Genomic DNA, 22,656 nt, shown 5'->3' with positions numbered 1-22,656 from the left:
TGTATTTTCGGTGTAATAGAAGTTCTCGGTATGCCTCACTTTTTAAATTGGGCCAATGTGTTTCATGAAATTTTTTAAAATAATAGCGATGAATCTCTGGAAACGCATTGTATATGAAAATTTTTCCATTGCAGCATTGTATATGAAAATTTTTATCCTGACGATAGTTTATTTACAACGCCTGAAATTCATCAACTGTACTTTTCATCGTTCATCCATTTAACTTGTGTAATTAGTAAATTTGACAACTTTGACGTAGAAATAAGCATTAAATATGAGCTGTACCCCAAAAAATCAATACCTACTCGGTCTCCAGCGCACGTTTTCGAATGTTGCGCTACGCAAATTAAACTCGAATGACGATCAACCCCAATAACAGCTGGTCTTGGAACCTTTTTGATAAGTGCAATAATTGCCCTATATCGACGCAAAAACCGAGGTGAAACCATTTTGTGTCATTGAGTTCGCGAGTCGGAGCTCTACATATAGTAATGTAACGTAAATAAATAACGTGTTGTATCATTCCGAAAACAATCAAATCGTTTGTCCTGCTACTTCCACTGCATTTTCCCTTTTATGCGCGACAAATTGAATTGGAAGTAATTTGGTTACTTTTTCATCCTTTCAAAAACTGCTCTATTTTTCTCTACTATTCTACAGAAAATTGAAAGCAGTAGAGGAAAAAAGTCGAGTGAGAGAGAGAGAGAGAGAGAGAGAGAGAGAGAGAGAGAGAGAGAGAGAGAGCGAGAGAGAGAGAGAGAGAGGATATAAAAAGAAGCCGATAACTTTCAATTGAAACTGAAAGAAACGAAAGAACTGCCTCGATGCGTTCGTTAATACGTTTTTTTATTTTTGACTATATATGACTGTTGTTATTGTTGCTCTTTTTATTTTCGATTCCCTACGAATCGAGGGCGTCTCTGACCTGGTATACACTCGATGTAGCGTGTGTGTGTGTGTGTGTGAGAGAGAGAGAGAGAGAGAGAGAGAGAGAGAGAGAGAGAGAGAGAGCTAGCGCGCGGCCGAGGCGATTGCGTCACTCGCGTGTATAATATTCGGTTACGGTTACTTTATAAAGCGCTCCAGTCGTGTGGATTGGAACGTGGCACGCTTTTAGGTCCGCGAGAGAAGAAGAGTGAATAACAAAAAAATTGTCGCCCATTTTCTGGGCGAGATATATATATTGTTTTTTCATGCGAGACAAATGTATACAAAAGCTTGCCCCTCGGTGCCAGGCGCTGCTGGTAGCGTCGTGCTCAGCTTGATTTATCAAAAAGTCACCCGGATTAATTTGTCATGCTTGAGCGTTTCATTGCTATAAGTAAAAAGGCTGCATTACCCTCGTATCAAGTTGGTAATAATACGGTTCATTAATGCATCGAATAATATTGTAGTCTATACAAATCACGCAGTAATTTGCTTACTAACACGATGACGATAATGGTTAACATGATTTGTTTCGAACTCAATAATTGGCATTTTAAATTTATAATTGAGTTTAAAACTTCAATGCGTGAATTACAATGTTTGTAACTGTAACTATTTACTCTATCCAACAATGCAACACAATCGTGCGATTGATCAACTTTTTTTTTATTTTTTTTATTTATTTATTTATTATTTTTTGAGAAACAACATCGACGAAGATTTTTTTTTATAAAATTATCAATGAATTACTCAATGATTAAAATCGATTATCGCGATAATTAATTTTTACAAAACCCTTTCCTCCATTGACGTATGCTTTTAACTTATTACCGATAGAGCTTCCTATCGGTTATCAGATTAATCTTCGAAGAAAGCGTAACCATAAACAACTTGGCTGCAGCACTATAAGGCGTTGAAAACGGACTCTCATCTATTCGATCTAGCCCGTGAGATTCTCCTTGCACACGTGCAACTATGCACTTCCGTCCAGTGTATATTTGCAATTCATTCGTCGCGGTGAGCTCGCTTGCGCGAGGAATAATTCTTACTTCGCGAGAATGGCCTTTGAAGGAATGAGTCTTTGTAATCTCAGCCGTCAGAGTCCTATATATTTTGATTTTGTAAGGGAGCTGCTCCGCTCGTTCCGGTTTCCGTTCCCCACTGTGGCGCGAGCGCAAGCAAACTGGCGCGTTTTTGTGTGGGAGATCTGGAAGTGACAAGTATTTATATTCTCCAATGGGACGTAATGGGAAGTGGGAAATTGAATTTTAAACACTGACACGGACAGCTTCTCTCTGTGCGTGTGCATACTTGGTAAGAAAACTATGAGTATGGTCGAGCAGTGGTTGTTACGAAATTGCGTTACATTAGAAACGTTTATTGACATTTACGGATTCTTCGCATACTTTCTTCGTTGCTTGCTCCTGGAGCAAATCATAATATTTTTCGTACTTACATTCTCTGAATTTTTCCACAATTTCTTGATAGTTAATGATAAGTATTGCACAATCATTATTAATGAGAAAAATGATCTAAGAAGCTTGCATTATAAAGATTTTTTACCAATAAAAATTCGTGGTACCTTTATAATAAAAAATATTGCAATACAATGCAAGTTTAAAATTGAACAATAATAGTACATTACGATACGTCTAACTTAAATGGTTCTTTTTTACACGGCGCAGTTAGCACCCGAGCGTAGCGAGGGCGCTAAGCGCCGTGTAAAATCGAACCATTTAAGTCAAGAGTATCGTATAAAATTTTATAGCACAGACTGCTAAAATCCGCAAGTCTTGCCTATTCGTGACTAAAATAGTCCTTATTTGCACCGTGAGGTTAGCACACGAGCGTAGCGAGTGTGATAAACACGGTGCAAAAATGACTACTTTAGTCACAGATAGGCGTGACTTAACAGCGGATTTTAGCCACACTGTGCTATAAATAATATTTTATATCATGAACCCGAAAAATCATACTAAAGTTGTAATTTTGAGATTATAGTAGTATATTTAAATTTTTTAATAGCATTTTTCTCAGTGAAGAAATTTTTCAATCATCTTTGAGATTTAAGTGTAGATACCCTGAGAAAGTGCTATTTTTATTCCTGTATTCATCAATATGCAAAGATACAAGTGCCTGGTAATTAGTATGTTTCTATTTTATAAAATATTATGAAACGCAAGTTCTACTCATTGGAATAAAGTATGCAAGAGATTGCATCACCATCATGAAAAATCGCATGCATTGTTCAAATGTGTGACACCGACATTATAACATTCATTATGTTACATTTGAAATACTTTTGGTTTTTCTTTTTTCTTGTACTTACTGCTTACCGCTTACCAATATTAATTAGAACGTAGTTCGAATAAATATCGAATTTACAAAATGGAAATTGTCAGAGTAAAGTACTTTGTACAACTACTCTGTTTGAAATTATTGAATGATAGTTGTTTTCATGTGCAAACGTGACATTAATAATAAATGGATTATGTTATGTAGAAAAAAGTATGCATAAGCAAGATTGTAATTAACTATGATTTTCAGTTTTATATTTTTAACACGAGTGCATGCGAAAGTACATTATTTATCTCATATCACAATTTTCACTTGAGCATAAAGTCACATGAGGTAAGTAATCTACTTTCCCGCTAGTCAGGAATAATATTGAATGCCATGAGTACAATGACATTTTTCTTAATTTTCAGTTTTCTTAATTAGTATAGTCTGTCATTAAAAAAGCGGGGAAGGGCAATATCACTAACATCTTCCATCCGAGCTAGGACCCCCTTCTCCTACACATTGTCCTTTTTTGTAATTACAGATCCTTTTTATTCGTAATTTAGGACGTGTGGAAAATGGCATATTTCAAGTCAAGTTTTCCTTTTTTGTAATAATATACAGTTGAAACTCGATTAGCGAACATTGTATATAACCCCCTTTTAATGTTGGACAATTGTTTATCCCGTGATATATGGATAATACAATGAACCAATACATATTAATACATTATTTTACATTAAATACATATTTAACCCAAAATACACAGTATTTCCATGAAATAAGCTGCTTTGCATTTCGCATATACGTAGATATAGTAGTCAATATTATTTTTTGTATTATTTGTTTCTTTTCTTTCTATAAATTCCCATCTGTGCAAAGGCCCCAAAGACCATGATGATATTGTGTATGACATTTTTGTTATGTTTTTAACTTCTATTCAGAATTATTATACAGCACTAAACATTTTTTTAACACCATTGTTATAAAAATTTTTATTTATGACTGATTATTTTTATTGAATGATAAAGTAATATACTTTTAAATTTAGAAGAATATTGAAATACAATGTTGGAGAATGCATCCATAATATTTGTTGTTGTTGACATTCAGATTTATCGTAGAAGAGCAAATCAAATTGCACGTGTTTTTAACAAACTAAGATTTACGCTAAGCCTAATGGTACTTTGGAATTCATGAAAGTCAGCTATTAAGTGCGAACTTCTCTCGGCAATTTTGGGAAAACTCTCTCGCAAAAGTTATCTCCGTTATAGCATTCCTTAAATTTTCTGTGTAAAAATAAACGACTTCGTGAAACTCGAGGTAGAACATTACATCTGCGGTCAAACTTCGTAGCCGATGGTTTGAATTAATTATAAAAGTGAGCAACGAAAATTTGTTAATTATACGATATCATACCGTTTTATTTAAACTTATAATGAGCTTGTTCGTGATAAAAAAAATGACTGAACAGCCGAAATTTTTATAAAAAAGATAATGTCCTACTTAAATTAAGACCACCACGTTTCTTTCTACTGCAGTCACCTAAAAAAAAACCTGTTCTATATATCGTTCGAGATAGTGATAAAAAATACGTTTTCAAGGAATGGTAAATTGAAAAAGAAATCTTATAAATTTACTTATTTCTTCCCAAGGTATTTATATCAGCATAGTGGCATAAGTTCTTCTCTAAAAGTCACTTTTGGATTCTCGATTTAGAAATTTTTAGCTAATTTGGTGTTTGGGATAACAGGTAAAGTAGTAACATGCAGGACATATCCAGACAGTAGAATGATGCCCGTTTTTTGGTTACAATATTGACATTATTTTCAATATTAAAATGCTATTAATAATTTGCACTAAAAAGCCGTTTCGGATCATGGGTGTATAATTCAGTATACGAGTGCAAACAACAGCCGAGAACAAGAAGCACGAATAAATGTACTTTTGCACTCAAGCGTTTCTTGATTATTTTCTCTTGAACCGCCTGATCGATACAGGTGCAGCGCGTTATATTAGTTAATAATCTTCCACGTATACCTATACGAGACCGCACACTCGGTACATTACGAATATGAAGCAATGACTCAGTCTTAATTTATTAAAGGTTCCGAGAACAGTCCACCCTTATCAAACGTTCCAAAAGCTCCGTGAATTAGCGCGGATAGTGACCCAATTGTCGGCGATAATCAGCGAGGCTCCGAAAACCCGTCGATAATTATGCTTGGGAGTATGTTCAAAATCGTAGCTATAGAGAGACAGAGAAAGAGAGCGAGATCTACGAGCCTAGTGCAGCCGACCGAGAGGGGCTCCAGGTCGCGAGTCTACACTCCTGCAATGGTCGAGTCCGTGTGTCGCATATATATATATATATAGGTAGACCAGCAGCTCCACTCGGCAGAGAGTGCTCCAGTATAAGAGAGCGGCAGTGGCTCATAATGGCGACCCGACCATGCCGACCGAGCAGTTCGCTTGCGGTGCTGCCGCGCCCGAGTCCGCTCGTCGTTGAATTATAGCCTCTGCTCTGGCTCTCTCTCTCTCTCTCTCTCTCTCTCTCTCTCTCTCTCTCTCTCTCTCTCTCTCTCTCTCTCTCTCTCTCTCTCTCTCTCTCTCTCTCTTTATTTCGCTGTTTGCGGCTGTATACCGATACACACGCACCAGCAGTATAGTGTGTCCCGTCGGTCCGCCGTTGGTGCGTGCGAGTCGCGCGCGCGCGTGTGCGTGTGTGCGTATCGTCGTCGTCGTCGCGCTCGCGCGAAACCCGGCGCAGCGCGGCGGTGGTGGCCACTCGCCGCCAGTCAGCTCGTCTCTCTCTCCTCGTCACGGACGTATTGTACGCGTATAGCAGTATTGGCAGCGGTATACAGTGCCCAGCAGTAGTAGCAGCAGCAGCAGCAGCAGCGAGTGTCTGCCTCTGTGAAGCCCGTCCAGCGGCTTCTGCGGCCTTGCAGCACGTCCTGCGGTGAAGCTCTCGGGAAGAGTAGGTAGTCCTTGGAGAATCGACAGCAGTGGCGGCGGCGGCAGCGGCGGGGATTTCGGTTGCCGCGAGGACGGGCGGAGGCACTGTCTATACGTGTGCGATATTGTGTGTGTGTGTGTGGGTCTGCGAGACTGTCTCTTTTCCTCCTCTCTCTTTCGCTCTATCTATGTCTCTTTCTCACTCTCTTCGTATAGTCTCTGCGTTCCGCGGTTCGTACGTCCGCCCGCTCTCCTCGGCGACGACGGAAGTCGGGGCGTAAACGGCGGCACGTACACACGTACATTTTTGCATTTCGCTCTCTGCTCCACTGTCGCGAGGCAAGAGCTGCGGCGGCGGCGACGGCGGCGGTGGTGCGGCTTATACTCTCTGTCCGACTCTCTGACTCTCTGACTGCCTCTGACTATATTGCGGAGCGCAAAGGCGAACGCCGATATCTGGGTGTCCTCTAAAAATATAAATTCCGCACCGTCGGCACACTGCCTGGCAGCGACGGCGACAGCAGGCGGCGGCCCGCGTTACTTTTTTTCCTCTTTTCATGCCTCTCAAGTAAGTCTATTCTCTTTTCACTCCGAACTACCTATATTCGCACACTATCTATCTCTCTTGCTCCCGCTCACTCTGCGACTTTATAGTGATTTTTTCCAATCACTTTTCTGGGCCAGCAGCAGTCGAAAGAGTCGAAAAGTCGAGCACACTCCTTATTGACTGAGCAGTGGCCCTCTTCATCGATGGGATCTAGTTACACTGAGATTGAATGTTTCGCTGCAGCTTGCCATTTCGAGTGATTAGAATAAGAAGGGAATATGGCTGACTTTAGAATGATTGAGAGGAGTGCAGGTTTTTAATCTGCTCTTTAATGATGCGTGGTTTCAGCACTGATCCAAGATGACAGTTTTCTCTCTTTTTTGTGCTCTCTGGTATCAAACTGTTCGATCATTTGTATCTGTTTGTCGCTGATTAGGCTATAGCCAGAAGTATCGTTGTAAGTGATTAGAGTAGTGCCCGATGCTAAAAAGCAACCGGTTTAAGAGTATTTTTTCTCTGCAAACGTGGCGAATTATTTTAATATCCAGAGATTCGCACTGACCAATTCCATAATGACTTGGCAAAAGATAAGGTTTTTATCTTCAAGCTAACATTTTGAAGCCAATAAGTGCTCAAATTTGTACAAAAATCTGAAACAACTATGATATTTTTTTTATTGCAAAACCAACAGTTCTACAAGCTTCTATCTTTCCATGCACTTTCAGATGGAAAATAAAAGAGAGGTTAAGAGTATGTAATCGTCTTTGCATAATGTCTAATATAATGGGCTCATATAAACAAGTAGATATCTGTTAAGTATTGGAAGTTATACTCAAAAATAATCATAAAGATTTAAACATTAGTGATTGTGTTTTGATTTTAAATGTTTTCTTCAAATTCTATGTATTGGCATTGTAGAGTACATATGTAAATATTTGTGTATAATATTAAAGACATTGTGACTATCATCACACGGTTAGACCTGCTTCATGAAGAGATTACCTAGTCTTATGTTTTGAGCAAGCGAATATTTATCCTTAGCGAACACACAATTCCTAGTAATACCACGCATTGCTCAGGAGACAATCCAATAAGTGAAACCTCAATTTATCCATCATCTACATATCCACAGATATTGTGCTTCCAATCCTATTAAGTCACTTCTTTTGTTATAAAAATGGAATATATACATTCATGTTAACTTCTTTAAATATATTTTAAGCTTATAAATTAAGTAACATCGGTAACAAGTCTTTGATCAAAGTCATGTTAACACATTAGGAATTAAGCCTATATGTGGCATGATATTTTCAGTTTGAGTTGGATGACATAGTTCCCTTATTCGATAAGTTGAGAAAACTTGTTTTTACCTTATTAGTTGATACTATTTGGTTTAGAAGTATCTTCTCATTGGATCTTCAATGTGTTGGGTTATTAATCTAGGGCTACTAGAGTATGTCTTGATGACCCTGGTGGTTTAAAATAAAATTTAATATTTTCAAACTTAAATTTCTTTTTTGATAATTTGATTGATGATTTGACATTACAGTTACTTTCAGCTTTTTGATAAAAAAATGTTTATGAACAATGTGTAATATAAAAATAATCAATGTATCTTTTATTAAGTCTTATATAATTGAACAATTTGCTTTGTAATTATAATTTCTCTTTGTGCAACATGCAGAACCTCTTCTTGTGTCTTTATCGTCTGTGGTTAATTTATCTTATATACTTTTTACTTCCCTTATCCCAAATTGATTAAAATGACGTCATGTTATACTTTATGATTTTTTTATATTACATCAAGCAGTAGTAAATAAATAAATTATTGATTTCTTAAGTATTTTATTAATTGTAATGGTTTTTTAATTTATAGGAAGAACCTGCAACACTGTCAACCTTAAACGAAGGAGAGTTGCGAGCATTGTTGGATGAAGCAATCACATACAAATGTCCCAAAGATCGTGAAGGAAAATCCAATCTTTTTAAGGTACAGTTTTTTACTTTTTAAGTTTGAATGTGAGTGTTTTTGTTATCTTCTTAAGTAAAAAATAAGTTAGTTGTGTGCTACTCAATTTAAATACTATAACTGAACAATTGATTAAGTAAAAGTCTTCATTCTAGTTACTTTTATGAATTACATTTCAATCTTAAAATACATATAAGTTAGCGATAAGAAGCAAACTTATAAGAATAACTAGACTCCAAATAGCAAATTTTCAAATTTCATTGTGACAATGCTACCCATCAATATTATATTTTAAAATTATTGTTTTAAAGGAACAATAGAAACGTTATACAAAACGTATATCTAACTCTAAATTAAAAATTATATTTTATGATGTTGAGGTTAGAAGTGTTATCTTAAAATAGATAATTTTGTATCTGACGACTTTGTTTATAAGAGCTGTTGGCTTTTATTCCTTAATTGAATTCCTAATTGCAACAACCGTGCTAGTGACAATACTGATTCATTTTAATGTTTATGTATTAATTATACAAAGTATATAAAATCATCCGACTAGCGCAGAGTGATCAAATTATACTTAAATTTATTTAGATCAGTCATAAGGGGGTAGATTAATATTGCAAACATTTGTATTTTAAATGCTTATAGTTATTATCATCTCATACTTGATCAACTTCATATCAACATTCATCCAATAAACATAGTTTATCATCACTTCAATATTATTACATATCTATTTCGTTAATAACTTTAAAAATTGTACATATTTTCTTATTAAAATTCTAAACACTACGCGTAATATTAAAATAATTTAAGCCTTTCTAAACCTTTTCGAATAAACTTTTATTCAAAAACTGATCAAAATGTTCATCACTAGCTTTCTTAAAAGTTATATAATGCAATTCACCATGAGTCAACATTTCTTTTCTCTGATTTATGGAAGAAAAACCTGTAAGAATGTCATGTATGACATTGTGAACTGAAAAAAACGAAATGATAAAAAATCCAAGCACCTAATAAGTAAAATAAACTTAACATTAGCCAAGTTAAGGTTTCTTATAATTCTCTAATTAGATTTAAACTCATGGAATGTCTAGATCGTAGAGCTATTTTCGATCAGATTTCCATCAAAGTACTCTGTCATCGCTGGCACTCCTTTCCATTTATTTGCTTTTTCTCTCTGTTGGGTGCATCTTGGTTTCTCTCTCCCCCTCTCTCTTTTATTCTCTAGTTTTCTTTCTAAAGACATATCTTTTTCCTTTTTGTCTTTGAATTGGGCTGAGTGTGGCACAGGATGTTATCTCTGCTCGCAATTTGGCAAAAAGTAGAGAAACAAAGCAATGAAATAATAAAGAAATAAACAACAAACAAACTGAAAAAATGCCTGTCTGACCTCGGTCCGTCTGTGTTAATGTGCCGCACGTAGGAACTACTTCAAGAAGCGGAAGCCGACGAGAGCGAAGAGAGCCGCTGGACAGTGACGAGTGGCAGTAGTGGCGGCTCATCGCGCTGTCTGCCCGGTTCGAATCGCAGCCGACGGCACAAGCGAGATTCTGTCTCGGAGCACCTGACGCACGGGGGCTCGCTTCAGAACTTAGCGCGCGAGCCCGGCTGCAACTCCGAGTTCGACGCTTACCTGGCCTCAGGCTCTTCGCACACATACGCCGCCGGCAGGCGTAAACAGAAGAAGCACACCGGACCCAGCGTCTCCGCCAGGCAACGGGAAGGTGGTTCGCTGCCCTCCAACGTCAACGCCACCCACACGCTCGCATCCCTCGCCAACTTCGACCTAGTCTTCGAGAAGAAGGTACTCACTCCTCTTCCACTCTACTTATGCTCTCTATCTCTGTCTCTCTTCCGCTATCTTTTTCTTGTACTGAATCTTTGGACCAATACTCTGGATCTTTTCTTCTCACCTCAACTCTCAAGTGCAGGCTATATCTATGTGGCTTTATCCTTATAGATTTATTTGTTTCTTTAAAGTTTATCATAGTCGTAGACTATTCTACATTTATGAAATGTCATTGTATACCTTTTTTATATCACATTTATATCGCATGCACAATACTTTAGATGTGAATTCCAAGACAAATATTGACTTTGTACGTGATCATACAGACCTTAATTTTTATTCCTAATTTCAAGAACTTCAAACATAAACCTTCTAATATAATGCATAAGTAGATCCTAAGTAAAGTTTCTATACTTGATTCACAAATTATCATTCATATTATACTCGGCGATTCTCACATGCAGGTTCACTTTCAAGAATAGCAAAGCAAAATTACTTACAACCATTATTTCATTCTATTCTGTAAACGATAATAGTTAGATTCAAAGAATAATGTTATATGCTACAACCCAAAATAATACATGGCCTTTTTTATTTTTTTTTATTTTTTATTTTTTTTATAATAATACATGTCTATTATTTCAGAAGGGTTTATCTGAAGAGAAATCTGCATACGATTGGACTAATAAAGAAAAATCCAAATCTTTGGATAAACCTTCGTACGATCGTTATTCTAAAAAGGAAGAAAAAGAAAAGGATAAAAAAGATATTAAATTAAGTGGTTCATGTGACATTGAAAGCGAGTTGCGCGACAAACGAAACAGTAACAGGGTAAAGCTTGGAACAAATGAGATGCTCGAGTCAGACAACCCACCTCCAGTATACAATAAACAAGATTGTATAGAGATCAGTCTGGATGATTTCGAGGTTTGTATAAGTGAACTCGCAAACTACGTGGGATTAAAGTCATTACATATCATACGAAGTTCGTTATTCATCTGAATCAGCTTTCAAACAGTTAAAATGCTGAAATAAACCAAAAATTTCAGGTTTCATTGTCACATACATAAAATAGGGGCTAAGAATTTACCGATCACTCTGCGTTGCTTAAAAAATATATAATTAATAGTTACATTGACAAATATATCATAAATGTATCGAAAATAAAAATGTGTATACTTAAAATTGTCACTAGCACGAATTCTAATAATTCATCAAAAGAAGATATAACTCTATATATCTTGATATCCAACAATATGTTTTTTTTTTCATAATTGTATGATTAGCAGTAGCCTTTTGATTTGTTCCTCTTGAATTTATTTATTTTAGCATTATACCTAAATTTTATTGTTTTCATTCTTTTAACCCATATTCATATTCAAACTAACTGCTCTAGAGACATTTTTAGAACTTACTCTGTTTGATTTATGTAATAGTAGTATTTGTAATAAGTGTATAAAGCTAACCAATCTAAAACATTAGGACACTTCTATTAAGATCAAAAAGATTGGTTGGATGAGAGATTACATTATTTTTTTTACAAGCAGCTATGGGTATAGATGAAGAATTTAATATAAAAAATATATATAATGTTACAGGAAAGTGCTGCAAGCGAGCGAAATGCTTCAGCCGCGCTCGGAGGTGTTCAGAGGCCTCGCTCACTGGACGCAGAGGATGACGAAGGAACTGAAATGAAAGTTATCGATCACCGCCGGCATTTACAGTTCATATCGCGTGCAACCATCGATATACCTCAGACCCCTGTCGATTCGACCATTGAGTTTCCAACATTTCGCGAACACACCACTAAGCTGGAGAAGTCAAAGATCAATGCTAATGGAACGGAGGGGACGAGTTCGCTTCCCTTTCCGCCATATAACAACAACATAAAATGTGTCATGAGTGGACCCCCAAATGTTTACTCTGTGATGTCCTGGCCGTCACCTAATATTTCTATGGGTAAGTTTTATGGTAAAATTAATAATACTTTAAGGCTGTACACCTGTGCTGAAAGTTGACTTTTATAATTATTACATTAATGATAATGCAATTATTCTAATGTAATTTTAGTTCCTATTACCATATTTACTTTGATTTGTCCGGGTGTGTATCCTTAACATGAATCATTGTAAGTTGTATGCAGGTTTTAATCTCGTAGACACAGTTTCTAGGCTTACAGCGCAACACATTGCGGGAAAAGAATCGTCTTTATCCGGAGAGAAAAAGTCACTTGATGAAAACGGCAACTCCGTTCAAAACTACAACGGAGAACGAAAGAAATCGCGACGAAAGAATGCCCAAGAGCCGAACGTCATAGTCTACCAAGCCGAGAACGTAAAGGGTCACAGAGACGACGATATCGATAGTTTATTAAGTTTCATTGAGAACAAAGAATGTAAGAGTAAAAAAGGCAAGACCAGTAATACTGTTAAAGTAAAAACTGCATCGAATACAAAGTCGAGATCTCGGGATAATAAAGATATTAAAAGGGAACAGATACCAACGAAATTGCAAAAGTCAAATTCTTTAGAGGAAATTTCAAAGACCAAACTCGAGGATCTTACTACAGAACAAAGCGCAACTTCTAGTGGATCTAGCAGTGTATCCAGCCAACATGGTAAATAATAATGCTATTACTATTTTCGCAAAAATAACTATTCAAATGTTTTTTACTAATTTATGTTTTAATGCAGGTTCGATCAACATAGCTTTACGTCGTGCAAAGCAGCGTAGTACTGGCGACGCAACTGCAGTCGATTCTCGAGGCGATCGTAGATCCTGGGGTACAGAGGAAGGTCAGGCCATTTACTGCAATGACACGGGTGACGATTATAGTAGTCGTCGAAATTCTGTAAAAAAGGCAAATACCGAACACGAAGCTGAAACCGAGTTTCACGTTGTTACTAATAAGAAGAAAAAGACCAAGAAACAACGTAGAAGTTCTAGTGGAGGTAGAGCACAAAATCTTTCTGGCTCTGGATCATATCTACAACGCGGCAGAGGTTTCTCTAACGATTATAGAACGCCTTTATCCCCTGAACTTAGACGAAAATCTGCTAGCAGCATGCCTCCAAGGTACACATTTAAAACATTTTATTTAAAATTGTATTATATTTAAAACGAATATTGTGTAAAAATTTTATTTCGCAGTGATAAATCAGATAGCAGTGACTTAGATTCAGTTCATTCACTGCCTGTGACATCAAACTCCAAACATAATTCTTCGAAGACTGCTACTTCATCATCGAATGCACCACAGGCGAGCTACGCTGATATTGCACGTATGGCAACCTTGAATATGTCGGGAGGGCCAGTTATTAACATATCGAATTTAATGCCAAGCATGATCAACACGACATGGCCTAGCGTTGCTTCATCAAAGAGCAATGCCGAAACAGAGAAACTTCCCAACGATTATTACCCTAGCTTAGATGAGTTGCAACACTCAGACAGAAAAATACGACAACATAACTTTAGCCAGCAAGGTGGGAGTCTTAGTCTCGACAAACCACCATCACCGACCATGCCGAAATCTAAGACATCACCTGAAAGCAGCAAAAAAACAGAGGCACAAGATGAGGCCATAATCAAAGTTGTCAAATATGTGCAGGATATAGAAAAGATGCAACAAAGTCAATTGCAGCAGGAAAATAAACAGTCAAGTAACAATTCTAGTCCAAATTCAAACGAGACAACACCTACTAATCCACTGCCTCCCAAAATACCCGAACCGCTGTCAAACTATTCTCCTTCACCGGATTCAGAAAGTAACAGCAATGGTGAAAGCAGCAGAGACTCCAGTGCCAATTCGAAAAATAACGGTACAAGAGTACGTAAGAATCACTCGCAAAATTCTAGCTCCGGTATACGTGATTATCCTATACTTCAAACACAGAAGGATGAATCGCGTGATACCGTAAAAATTTCAAGCTCTCAACTTGAAGAAAACGTAAAGCCGTCTAATAGTCCAAATCAATCATTATCAGAAGATAGAGAAGTAAAGAAAATGACGAATGTATATAATACAACGGCAGGTTCGTCCGAAACTATTGATTCAACAAAGTCCAGGATAACTAATAATATTAAGCCGGTTCAGCAATTCCGACCTAGTATTGATACTGATACTATTCGTGTAAATAAAATTGAAAGGCTACCAAAAGCTTCTAAAGATCAATCACAGGTGAATCCTAAAGATACTTCAAAAGTATCATACCAGCAACAGGTAATCAATGTTTTTCATTTTTAATTGAAATACAGCAAATGAATATTTCAATTTTTATATGTTTTAAACATTATTTTTAATTTATTTTACAGACTTTGAGCAACCGGCAGGACAAACCAGTTGATGATACTGAAAACAAAAAGTCAAAGCAATCAAACTCCACTACTAAGCTCGAAAAGGAACAAAAAGTTCCAGAAATACAGATGTTGAACAAATCAAACTCTTCTACAGCAAGTATAACGAGTATAACGAGTACAGCGAGTGCAGCGAGTAGTGCACGACCAGCAGTGATTCTTCTAGACGAAAACATTGCTGATCAATCTAGAAGCTTGGACTCAGAATTTAGTGAGCTGACTTTTGGCTTTGAAGTCAATGAACAACTTCTTTTGTCAGAAGAAGAAGAGGAGGAAGAAGAAGAAACCCCAACGGCTAGTCCGGACTTGTCACGTTTCTCAAATTCGCCGCCAAACTTTTCTCGACAGCCACCCATGTTCGACAAGCACGTTAGAGTTGACAAATTTAATCCGAACTTCCCGATGAACCCATATATACCTGTTCATCCGATGCCCTCGATTATGGTTCAGACGATGTCGTACATGGGCTGCCCAGTGAGATTTCAAGGTCCATATGTGCTACCTCATCCGCATCCATCACAACCAGTCATTGAAAAGTGCCGAAATCAACCAAAGGAGGACTTTTCTTCGCGTTACATTGCCCCTGATGAAAGTCACGTACAAAATTTTAATCATGACAAGATTGTTTCCTTTGTTGGATTAGGTAAGATTATTGAGTATTTTTATTTACATTTGGTACAACTAATTTAATTATCTAGAAAACGCATTTCAAAAATCTAATTTTAAAATTGTTATATACTAAAATTTGTCCAAACACATTGTAACAATAGTAATTTATAATTTTGTTTGATTTCATGAAAATACAGCTTGGGACGACGTGATGCGAGAAACAGGGTCAGCATCATCCGGCCGTGTGCAGTACTATAGTGGACAGTGAGGAAAACTTCACAAACAGTAGACGAATAGTAAATAAAGTGCTTTTACACAATTCAAACAGAAATCACACTACATAATTATACGTACACTTTCACAGGCATTAATACATACATATATTCTTACATACATTTTATTCGTAATGAAAACTGCCTTGTTTGTCACACGTCTGACGTTAGTGCTCGTTTAGTGCTGGTGCGACCAAATCGTCTGAACTTCATGAAGTGACCAAGAGTAAATGCACAGTTGAACTGTGCCCGAAAAATAAAAGCGAAAAAAACGAGAACTTTGTTGAAATGAAACGCAGTCATGTAGAAGAATATATTGATTCAAGCAGTGAAATAGAACATTGAATCAACGAAGCCAAGTGGCGCAACCCAGTGCCTCAGGAGGTAGTAGTGTACATATGCGTGTGAAAACGATAGCAAGTGCATGCAACTAAAAAAAATTAATAAAAAAGAAGTAGGAGACTTAAAATTCTTGAATGAAATGTACAGTGCCTCGTGGCAACGAGCAGAGTACCCAGAAGTAAAGCATTAATATATTTGTAGGGTTCACACGTCAGTCACTTCTATTTATCGAAAATATAGACATTATAATTCGATATTGAGGAAATCAAAAGTTCGGGACATTTTAGCACTGTTAGAGAATTGAAAAGGTCATGAAAAGGTACCTTTTTACGTATAGACACTGCGAATGTATATACTTTAATAAGGTTCCCTCTGCGAGGGAAAAATTGTCGAAGAGCTTAGAAGTGAAATTGGATGAGTTGTGGTTTTCGCGTAATAACGGGAATCCAGATAGACAATGGTTTCTGAACTGATGGAACTTAAGATTCTTGAAAAATGGAGTTAATCTGACTATCGTGAATAACCATAACACAGAGACAGTGAAAGTATCTCGTAAATACTTCCTAAAGAAAAAAACTATAAAACAATGTCAACAATCGCTTTTTTGTGCATTGACCGATTTTGTGAAAAATAAAAACTGATTTATGAAGCACTGCGCTTAACGGTATAGTGCAGAATAAAAATAATTAAACGTTAAAAAGCGAGAACGAAATAAAAAATATGTGAAAGGAGTAATGCGTACGAAAAATGATAAATTTTTACAAAAACTCGCTCATTCAATGAATATAAATAACTAATTTTTAAGTATGCGTAAATGGTAAAGGATAAAATGCGCTTGTGATTGATTGCTTGAAGAGAGAAATCACCTTTAGAAATCGTTGCGCTAGTTAGTTTTGTTATGTTTTGTGAAAAGATTGCTGTTCACAGATTTGCTAGATAAGTTCACCCAATAAGTCTGTGTCCTTCGCAACATATAGTCTGTAAATATATAAATATATATCTTTAAGGGAGATGGAAAGACTATTCGTAAAAAGAAAAGAAACTTTTTCCTTCCTATTTGACTGTAATATAAAACAAGGGAAACTTTAAGTATTACAAGTGAAAATTCCTGGAAAATAATGACACTTGTATCAAATACATAATGCATATATGGACAACTTTTCGCAATACTTGAACAATTTGTTATTTCAAAAATTACACTTTTTTTAAATATTTATATTGCAAATATTAAAAGGAGATACCAAGAGTAACTTTACCGTTTGAGCTGATAAATTATGATGATTGATAAATTGTTTATGGATAAAGTATGTTTATTCAAGGTTTATAAAGTCATATTGAAATGTACAAGAAAGGTATTAAAATTACGTTAAAGTCACGGTGATTTGATACATGTGCACGTTTCTTTTGCTGCGCGTTCATTTAATATTAACGTCACATATAACATAGTATGAGTCGTAACGAAAAATGTCCAATGTCCATGTAAAGGTTTCAGCAATGTAGAAAAAAGATACGGGTACTTCAAGTTTAAGGGATTTCCCATTGTGCCATGTAATTTATGTCTTAGCGAGCAATCGTGTCGAGGCATAAAATTTTGTAAAGTGAAAAAGAAACAAGAGAAGGTAAACAAATTTGTTCAGTAAACTGGCTTTAATGTTCAACAAACAAGTGCCTCGCCAATGATTGCTATTTTTATTTTGTTTTTTTTTTATATTATTATTAAAATTATTTACTAGTTACTGGCGTGTACATATTAAGAGTGAATTTGAAAAAATGAAATTTTCTTAGTAGCCCGGAAAACATTTTTTTTTTATTAATTTCTTTTTGCAAAATGTCTGATTGACGAAAAAATTGATCATTTCAAAATTAATAAGTGTTTAAAAAAATCTACAAATTATTATTATTTTTTAAATATTGCACAGATGATTTTCGATAACTTTTACATATAAGAAAGAAATTATCTAGTATCCAAGAATATTGAAGTAATTGTTTCTGAAGTTAATTTAATTGGATATAATTAAACTTAAGATTAAATTTTTTAAATTCTAGAATTTCAGTTTTGTTTTTTTTTTATAATTGGCATGATTTCTGCGCAATATTTTAAAGTTAATAGTTGTATTGTTAAAAAGCAATTTATTTTCAATAGAACATTATAGTTTTCCTGTAGTAGAAGTATATTTTAATCCTGGAAAATTAATTTATAAAAATCATAGTATTATATAAAAAATATATTTTAAATCTTATTTCAAGTGTGAATCCGAAATCTTAGAAAACAGCTTGTGGTTTTTCTAGGGCAGTTAAAGTTATTTCTTTCGTTTGTTCGGGGACACATGGCAAAAGTCATGGATTTTGTCACTTTAAACGGTTACATCCAATTCTAACAATGAATTATGTCGACGAAAGCAAAACGATGAATCTTGCAAATGTCTTTGAACAGTAATCTTTTTATATGCGAGGAATGCCCATCGATAAAAGAAACTCGAAAAACAATTAAATATTAATACTTTAATGAGTAATGCTTTATCGTGGAAATGTATGCTTTGAGAAAATTAGTTAAGAAAAAAACGTGAATGCGTTTTTAGTATTAAGCGCTAATCAATTACTAATTCGTTAGGTGATTATTCTTTTTTTTTGACATATTTTTTTGTTTTTTTTTTTAAGGTTATATGAAAATTCTTAAATAGAAAATGCTCTTTGTTATTGTTTCCCTCTTTTTCTTTCATTTTTTTGAAAAATGAAGTGTAAGAAGTGAGAATAACACGCACTATACGTTTATTAAAATTGTTTTTATTAACAAATTATTCAATATAGCTTCGATATGAATACAGTAATTCTCTCCTTACGCACTTTTTATTTTAAAGAAAATGGAGTTACTACTATTTTCGAAGTGTTCAAAATCTGCATTTTATCATATCGTTGTGATAATTTTTCGAAACGATAAAACTGGTATTATGTAAACATATACAAAGTTCATAGTTAATTCAATGAATCAAATCTTGTTATATAATTTTAAATAAAAATGTCTAAACTTCAAATGATAAATTATTTTATGAAATTTTATGAAAGATGTTCAAACAAATACAACTTGAGAAATTACGCATCTGATATAGTTTTCAAGATTAGTATGTATTTTCTTGTTATAAACGTTGTTTTCAAAGTATCTCTACTCTATTGAAGAAAGTCTGTAATGTATATTAACAAAACAATTACTTTCTTACTCTATTCTAGATATTTTCATTAATATGAAATTGATAAACCAGCAAAAGTTATAATGTAAAAGAAAAACTGCAATAACAAACTATTCAGAATGAAACTTCTTTATTTACAACTTTATATACAATTATTCGATCTCATTGCATCATAAATTTCAAGTACTTCGAACCTCGCGATGACATAAATCTGTTTTTAATTTCACATTCATTACATAAAAATTCATTCTCGTAGAAAAACAACTCAACAAATTTTTTAGCGATATACTTTTCATTTTAACGCGCAAGATAAAGTCACCTTTGTCGCAAATTAATAAAAGAATGTCATGAACTTACGACGTATACGTGTAACGAAATGAAAAAAAAAAACATATTAAAAAAGAAAAAAAGAAATCGACTCGTACTTTCTTTGGCAGTAAACAAGAAAAGCAAGCTTCCTTTGGCGCACGTAAATTCAATTGCAAGAGATAAATTCGTGCGTTAAGTCGAGAGATTTTTATGCCTATGGAAATTCTTGTTACCTTTTTTTCATGCTGTTTTATTCGACAAAGTAATCCAATGCAGCAATTCCACGGAAAATTCAGTCGAATGCCTGAGATACAAACCATTAACCCGACAGTTCGTGATAAGCTTAAAGCTATTGCTGTCATCTTTTGTAAATGTGATTTGTTATAGTGATGCGACTAGATTGATGTTAAATATTTATTTGTATTTTAACAACATCAATTTTTCATAATTTTGTAAGTTCTTCATTGACGCTTTTGTTACGTATAAAGGTCTGCTTGACAAGATTTCTTTCAATATCAATCGTTTTCGATATTAGCATTATATTATACACTGATATTTCATTTTTTCTAAATAATCAAAGTAACAAGTTACACAGAGCACATATTTTAGATGACTGATCATTAATTTATCCCAATTTGGAAGGACTGATAAGGCATGTATCACCTCTCTCGATCGAAGACTGTTAAAAAAAATCAATAAACAAAAAAGTAAAAAAAAATGTGGCTAAAAAAGGAAGAAACAAAGTGAATGCGACTCGGTTAACTTTGTAAAGCTGTATAATTTGTTATTAGGTGTTGAACACTTTTTCCATATTGTGTATATATATAAACGCGCATTATTAAACGATTAACGGTCAATGTCCAATAATCAGAAAAAACTTATTCGACTATACTATTTAAAATATTGATATTACACATATACATAAACATGTATTCACTATGTCTAAGTATATGTATAATTCAGATGATATATATTACATAACTGAAGTTAATTGAAGATACGTGCGAATGCGTGCCTGATATAAAATGAAAAAAAAGAAAAGTTACGTGTCAAGTATGTGTAATTGTGTGAATCATATGTACAGAATAATTATTATTATAATATGATTATTATGATTATTATTATATGTGCATAGATAAGTGGCTTTAATGCCCGACCGTACGTGAAAAAAATAAATTGGACGAGCGAATGCGTGTTTAATGTATGAGATAATGTGCGAAAGGGAGAGACGAGGAACACGAAAGGATTATCGTTGCCAACCTTAAGTACGTTGCCAAAGTCCCTTTGTGGGTTGAGAGAAGCCGGCGTATTGGCGGGTTAACGAAACTCTTGTGCCCTAATTCAATAATCATTTATTTTTTTGTCTTATTGGAGCGTTCACACTTTGTTCATTTGCGCTTCATGTTATAGTGTTAGGATTTAGCTCGTAAAGAGGGATATGCGTTGATGAAATCTTAAAAGTACCATATAATTAATATACGAAATTATTATTTATTTGCACACAAAAAAATCATAGCAAAGATTCCAGATCTTACGTTTTTAATATCGTAGCTTTTTGTACAATAATTCAACTTGTAAAAAACATTCTTGTCAAGAAGAATTTTAAGTCTAAAATTTTAATAGAATTGATTGAATGCGTAGAGTACATGGAATTTTTTCAATAATTTTTTTCGCAAGTGCACCTTACGATTAAGGGATGTTTTAAGCACAACGTGTTATTTTGTATTAAGTAAGAAGAAAGTATACTTAAGTTATTTTATTACACTTATTATTTATTTAAAAATCCTAGTTAAAGTACGTACGTAATGATTTCACTAGCGCATTACCTAGGATAAAATTAATCGGAACTTTTCACTTTAAAGTTTTCATCTTTTGTTTTCTTTTATACAAAAAAAAAAAGTAAAACTTTCGCGGATGCGAAGTAAAAGAAATCGTCGCCGCGAAGTACAAGCGCAAGAGTTTCTTGTGATGCTTTTACGCGCTTCTTGAGGGAGCTACGTTTCTGGATCTACATATGCACACGGCGTTAGGAGTTGCTGAACAAAAAAAAATATACATAATAATAAACAAATAAAAGCCTAATTGCACGAATTGTCTACAAAACGTCGGCAGTTCGCTCTTTTGTACTTTTGTCTTTGTCGCATATCGTGTGAGACCATGCGTGTCATACTTTAAAAGCATAAAATATACAGTTTCCAGCAGAGTAGCTCCCGGCCGTCTCTAACTACTTTGTTATATTAATCTTTAAATAAAAGCGAATAATAAAAATATATGAAAGCTCTATTTCGTGCAAAGCTAACGTCAACAGAAAAATCACGGATATAGATCATATATACATGTAATATTGTGTAAAATAAATAAGGTGGTTTTTTGAGCGAAAAAAGGAAACGACAAAAAAAAATCGTAAAAAATACAATAAGGAAAATCGAAAATACGTTTAAATCTTAAAACTACAGTGAGAGGAAATAAAATAAAGAGACATTTTCTCCCTATATGTACGACAATTGAGGGATATTAAAGGGATTAAAAAAAATAATAATAATAAAAAGTAGTGTCGCTATATTGGCCTTTAATGCTATATTTTATCTGCGACTCATACAAGCTTTGCGTACGGTACTGTGATATGTCGCTGTTTATTCATTTTTGTTGCACACGTTCAAATGCCACTCTCATGCTGGGAAAATTCAGCGCTTGTTAACTACAATTAAAAAAAAAACGGTAATGAAAAATGGTGTACTTGAAGTGTATAAGCAAGATGCATAATGAATGTAAGAGTGAACGAACAATGAAGGAGTGAGTTTAAGGACCGGAGAGAAAGCGCGAGAATGAAGGAGAGAGAACGAAAATTAGCGAAATAGATTTAGAGGAGAAAAGAGGAAAAACTTCGCAAAAAAGGAAACGTCGAAGGATCAAGCGAGTAATCAGACCGAAATCTTGTAATCGGAATAATTGATCAATAAAATGAAACATACATCAAGAAAAAAAATTTATGTGACGATGACAAAGAATTTCTCTTCATCGCTGTTCAATGCGTCAGAGCAATTCCTATATGTTCGTGCGTTCCATATCTGCGAAAGTTAAATAAAAGAGGAATAATGTTCTCAACAAAA

The 22,656-nt window shown here is 34.8% G+C and overlaps 1 protein-coding gene across 3 annotated transcripts in view; it reads left to right on the top strand.

The window, feature by feature from the left end:
* The window catches only part of LOC100678715, a 25,254-nt gene extending 2,598 nt beyond the window's left edge, over positions 1-22,656 (top strand). The window contains exons 2-10 of one of the 3 annotated variants that reach the window (XM_008218430.4): positions 8,589-8,702; positions 10,108-10,488; positions 11,119-11,400; positions 12,072-12,432; positions 12,638-13,090; positions 13,167-13,548; positions 13,624-14,695; positions 14,788-15,472; positions 15,636-22,656. In XM_008218430.4, coding sequence (XP_008216652.1) covers positions 8,589-8,702; positions 10,108-10,488; positions 11,119-11,400; positions 12,072-12,432; positions 12,638-13,090; positions 13,167-13,548; positions 13,624-14,695; positions 14,788-15,472; positions 15,636-15,706 — 3,801 coding nt within the window. In that variant the 3' untranslated portion in view covers positions 15,707-22,656. The remainder of the gene's footprint in view (positions 1-8,588; positions 8,703-10,107; positions 10,489-11,118; positions 11,401-12,071; positions 12,433-12,637; positions 13,091-13,166; positions 13,549-13,623; positions 14,696-14,787; positions 15,473-15,635) is intronic. The other 2 variants (XM_031927749.2, XM_008218433.4) reach the window with 2 other exon arrangements.

This window comes from Nasonia vitripennis, chromosome 3 (assembly GCF_009193385.2).
Source record: "Nasonia vitripennis strain AsymCx chromosome 3, Nvit_psr_1.1, whole genome shotgun sequence".
NCBI lineage: Eukaryota > Metazoa > Arthropoda > Insecta > Hymenoptera > Pteromalidae > Nasonia > Nasonia vitripennis.
Note: the sequence above shows the minus strand (reverse complement) of the source record. Positions and strands in the feature narration are given on the sequence as shown.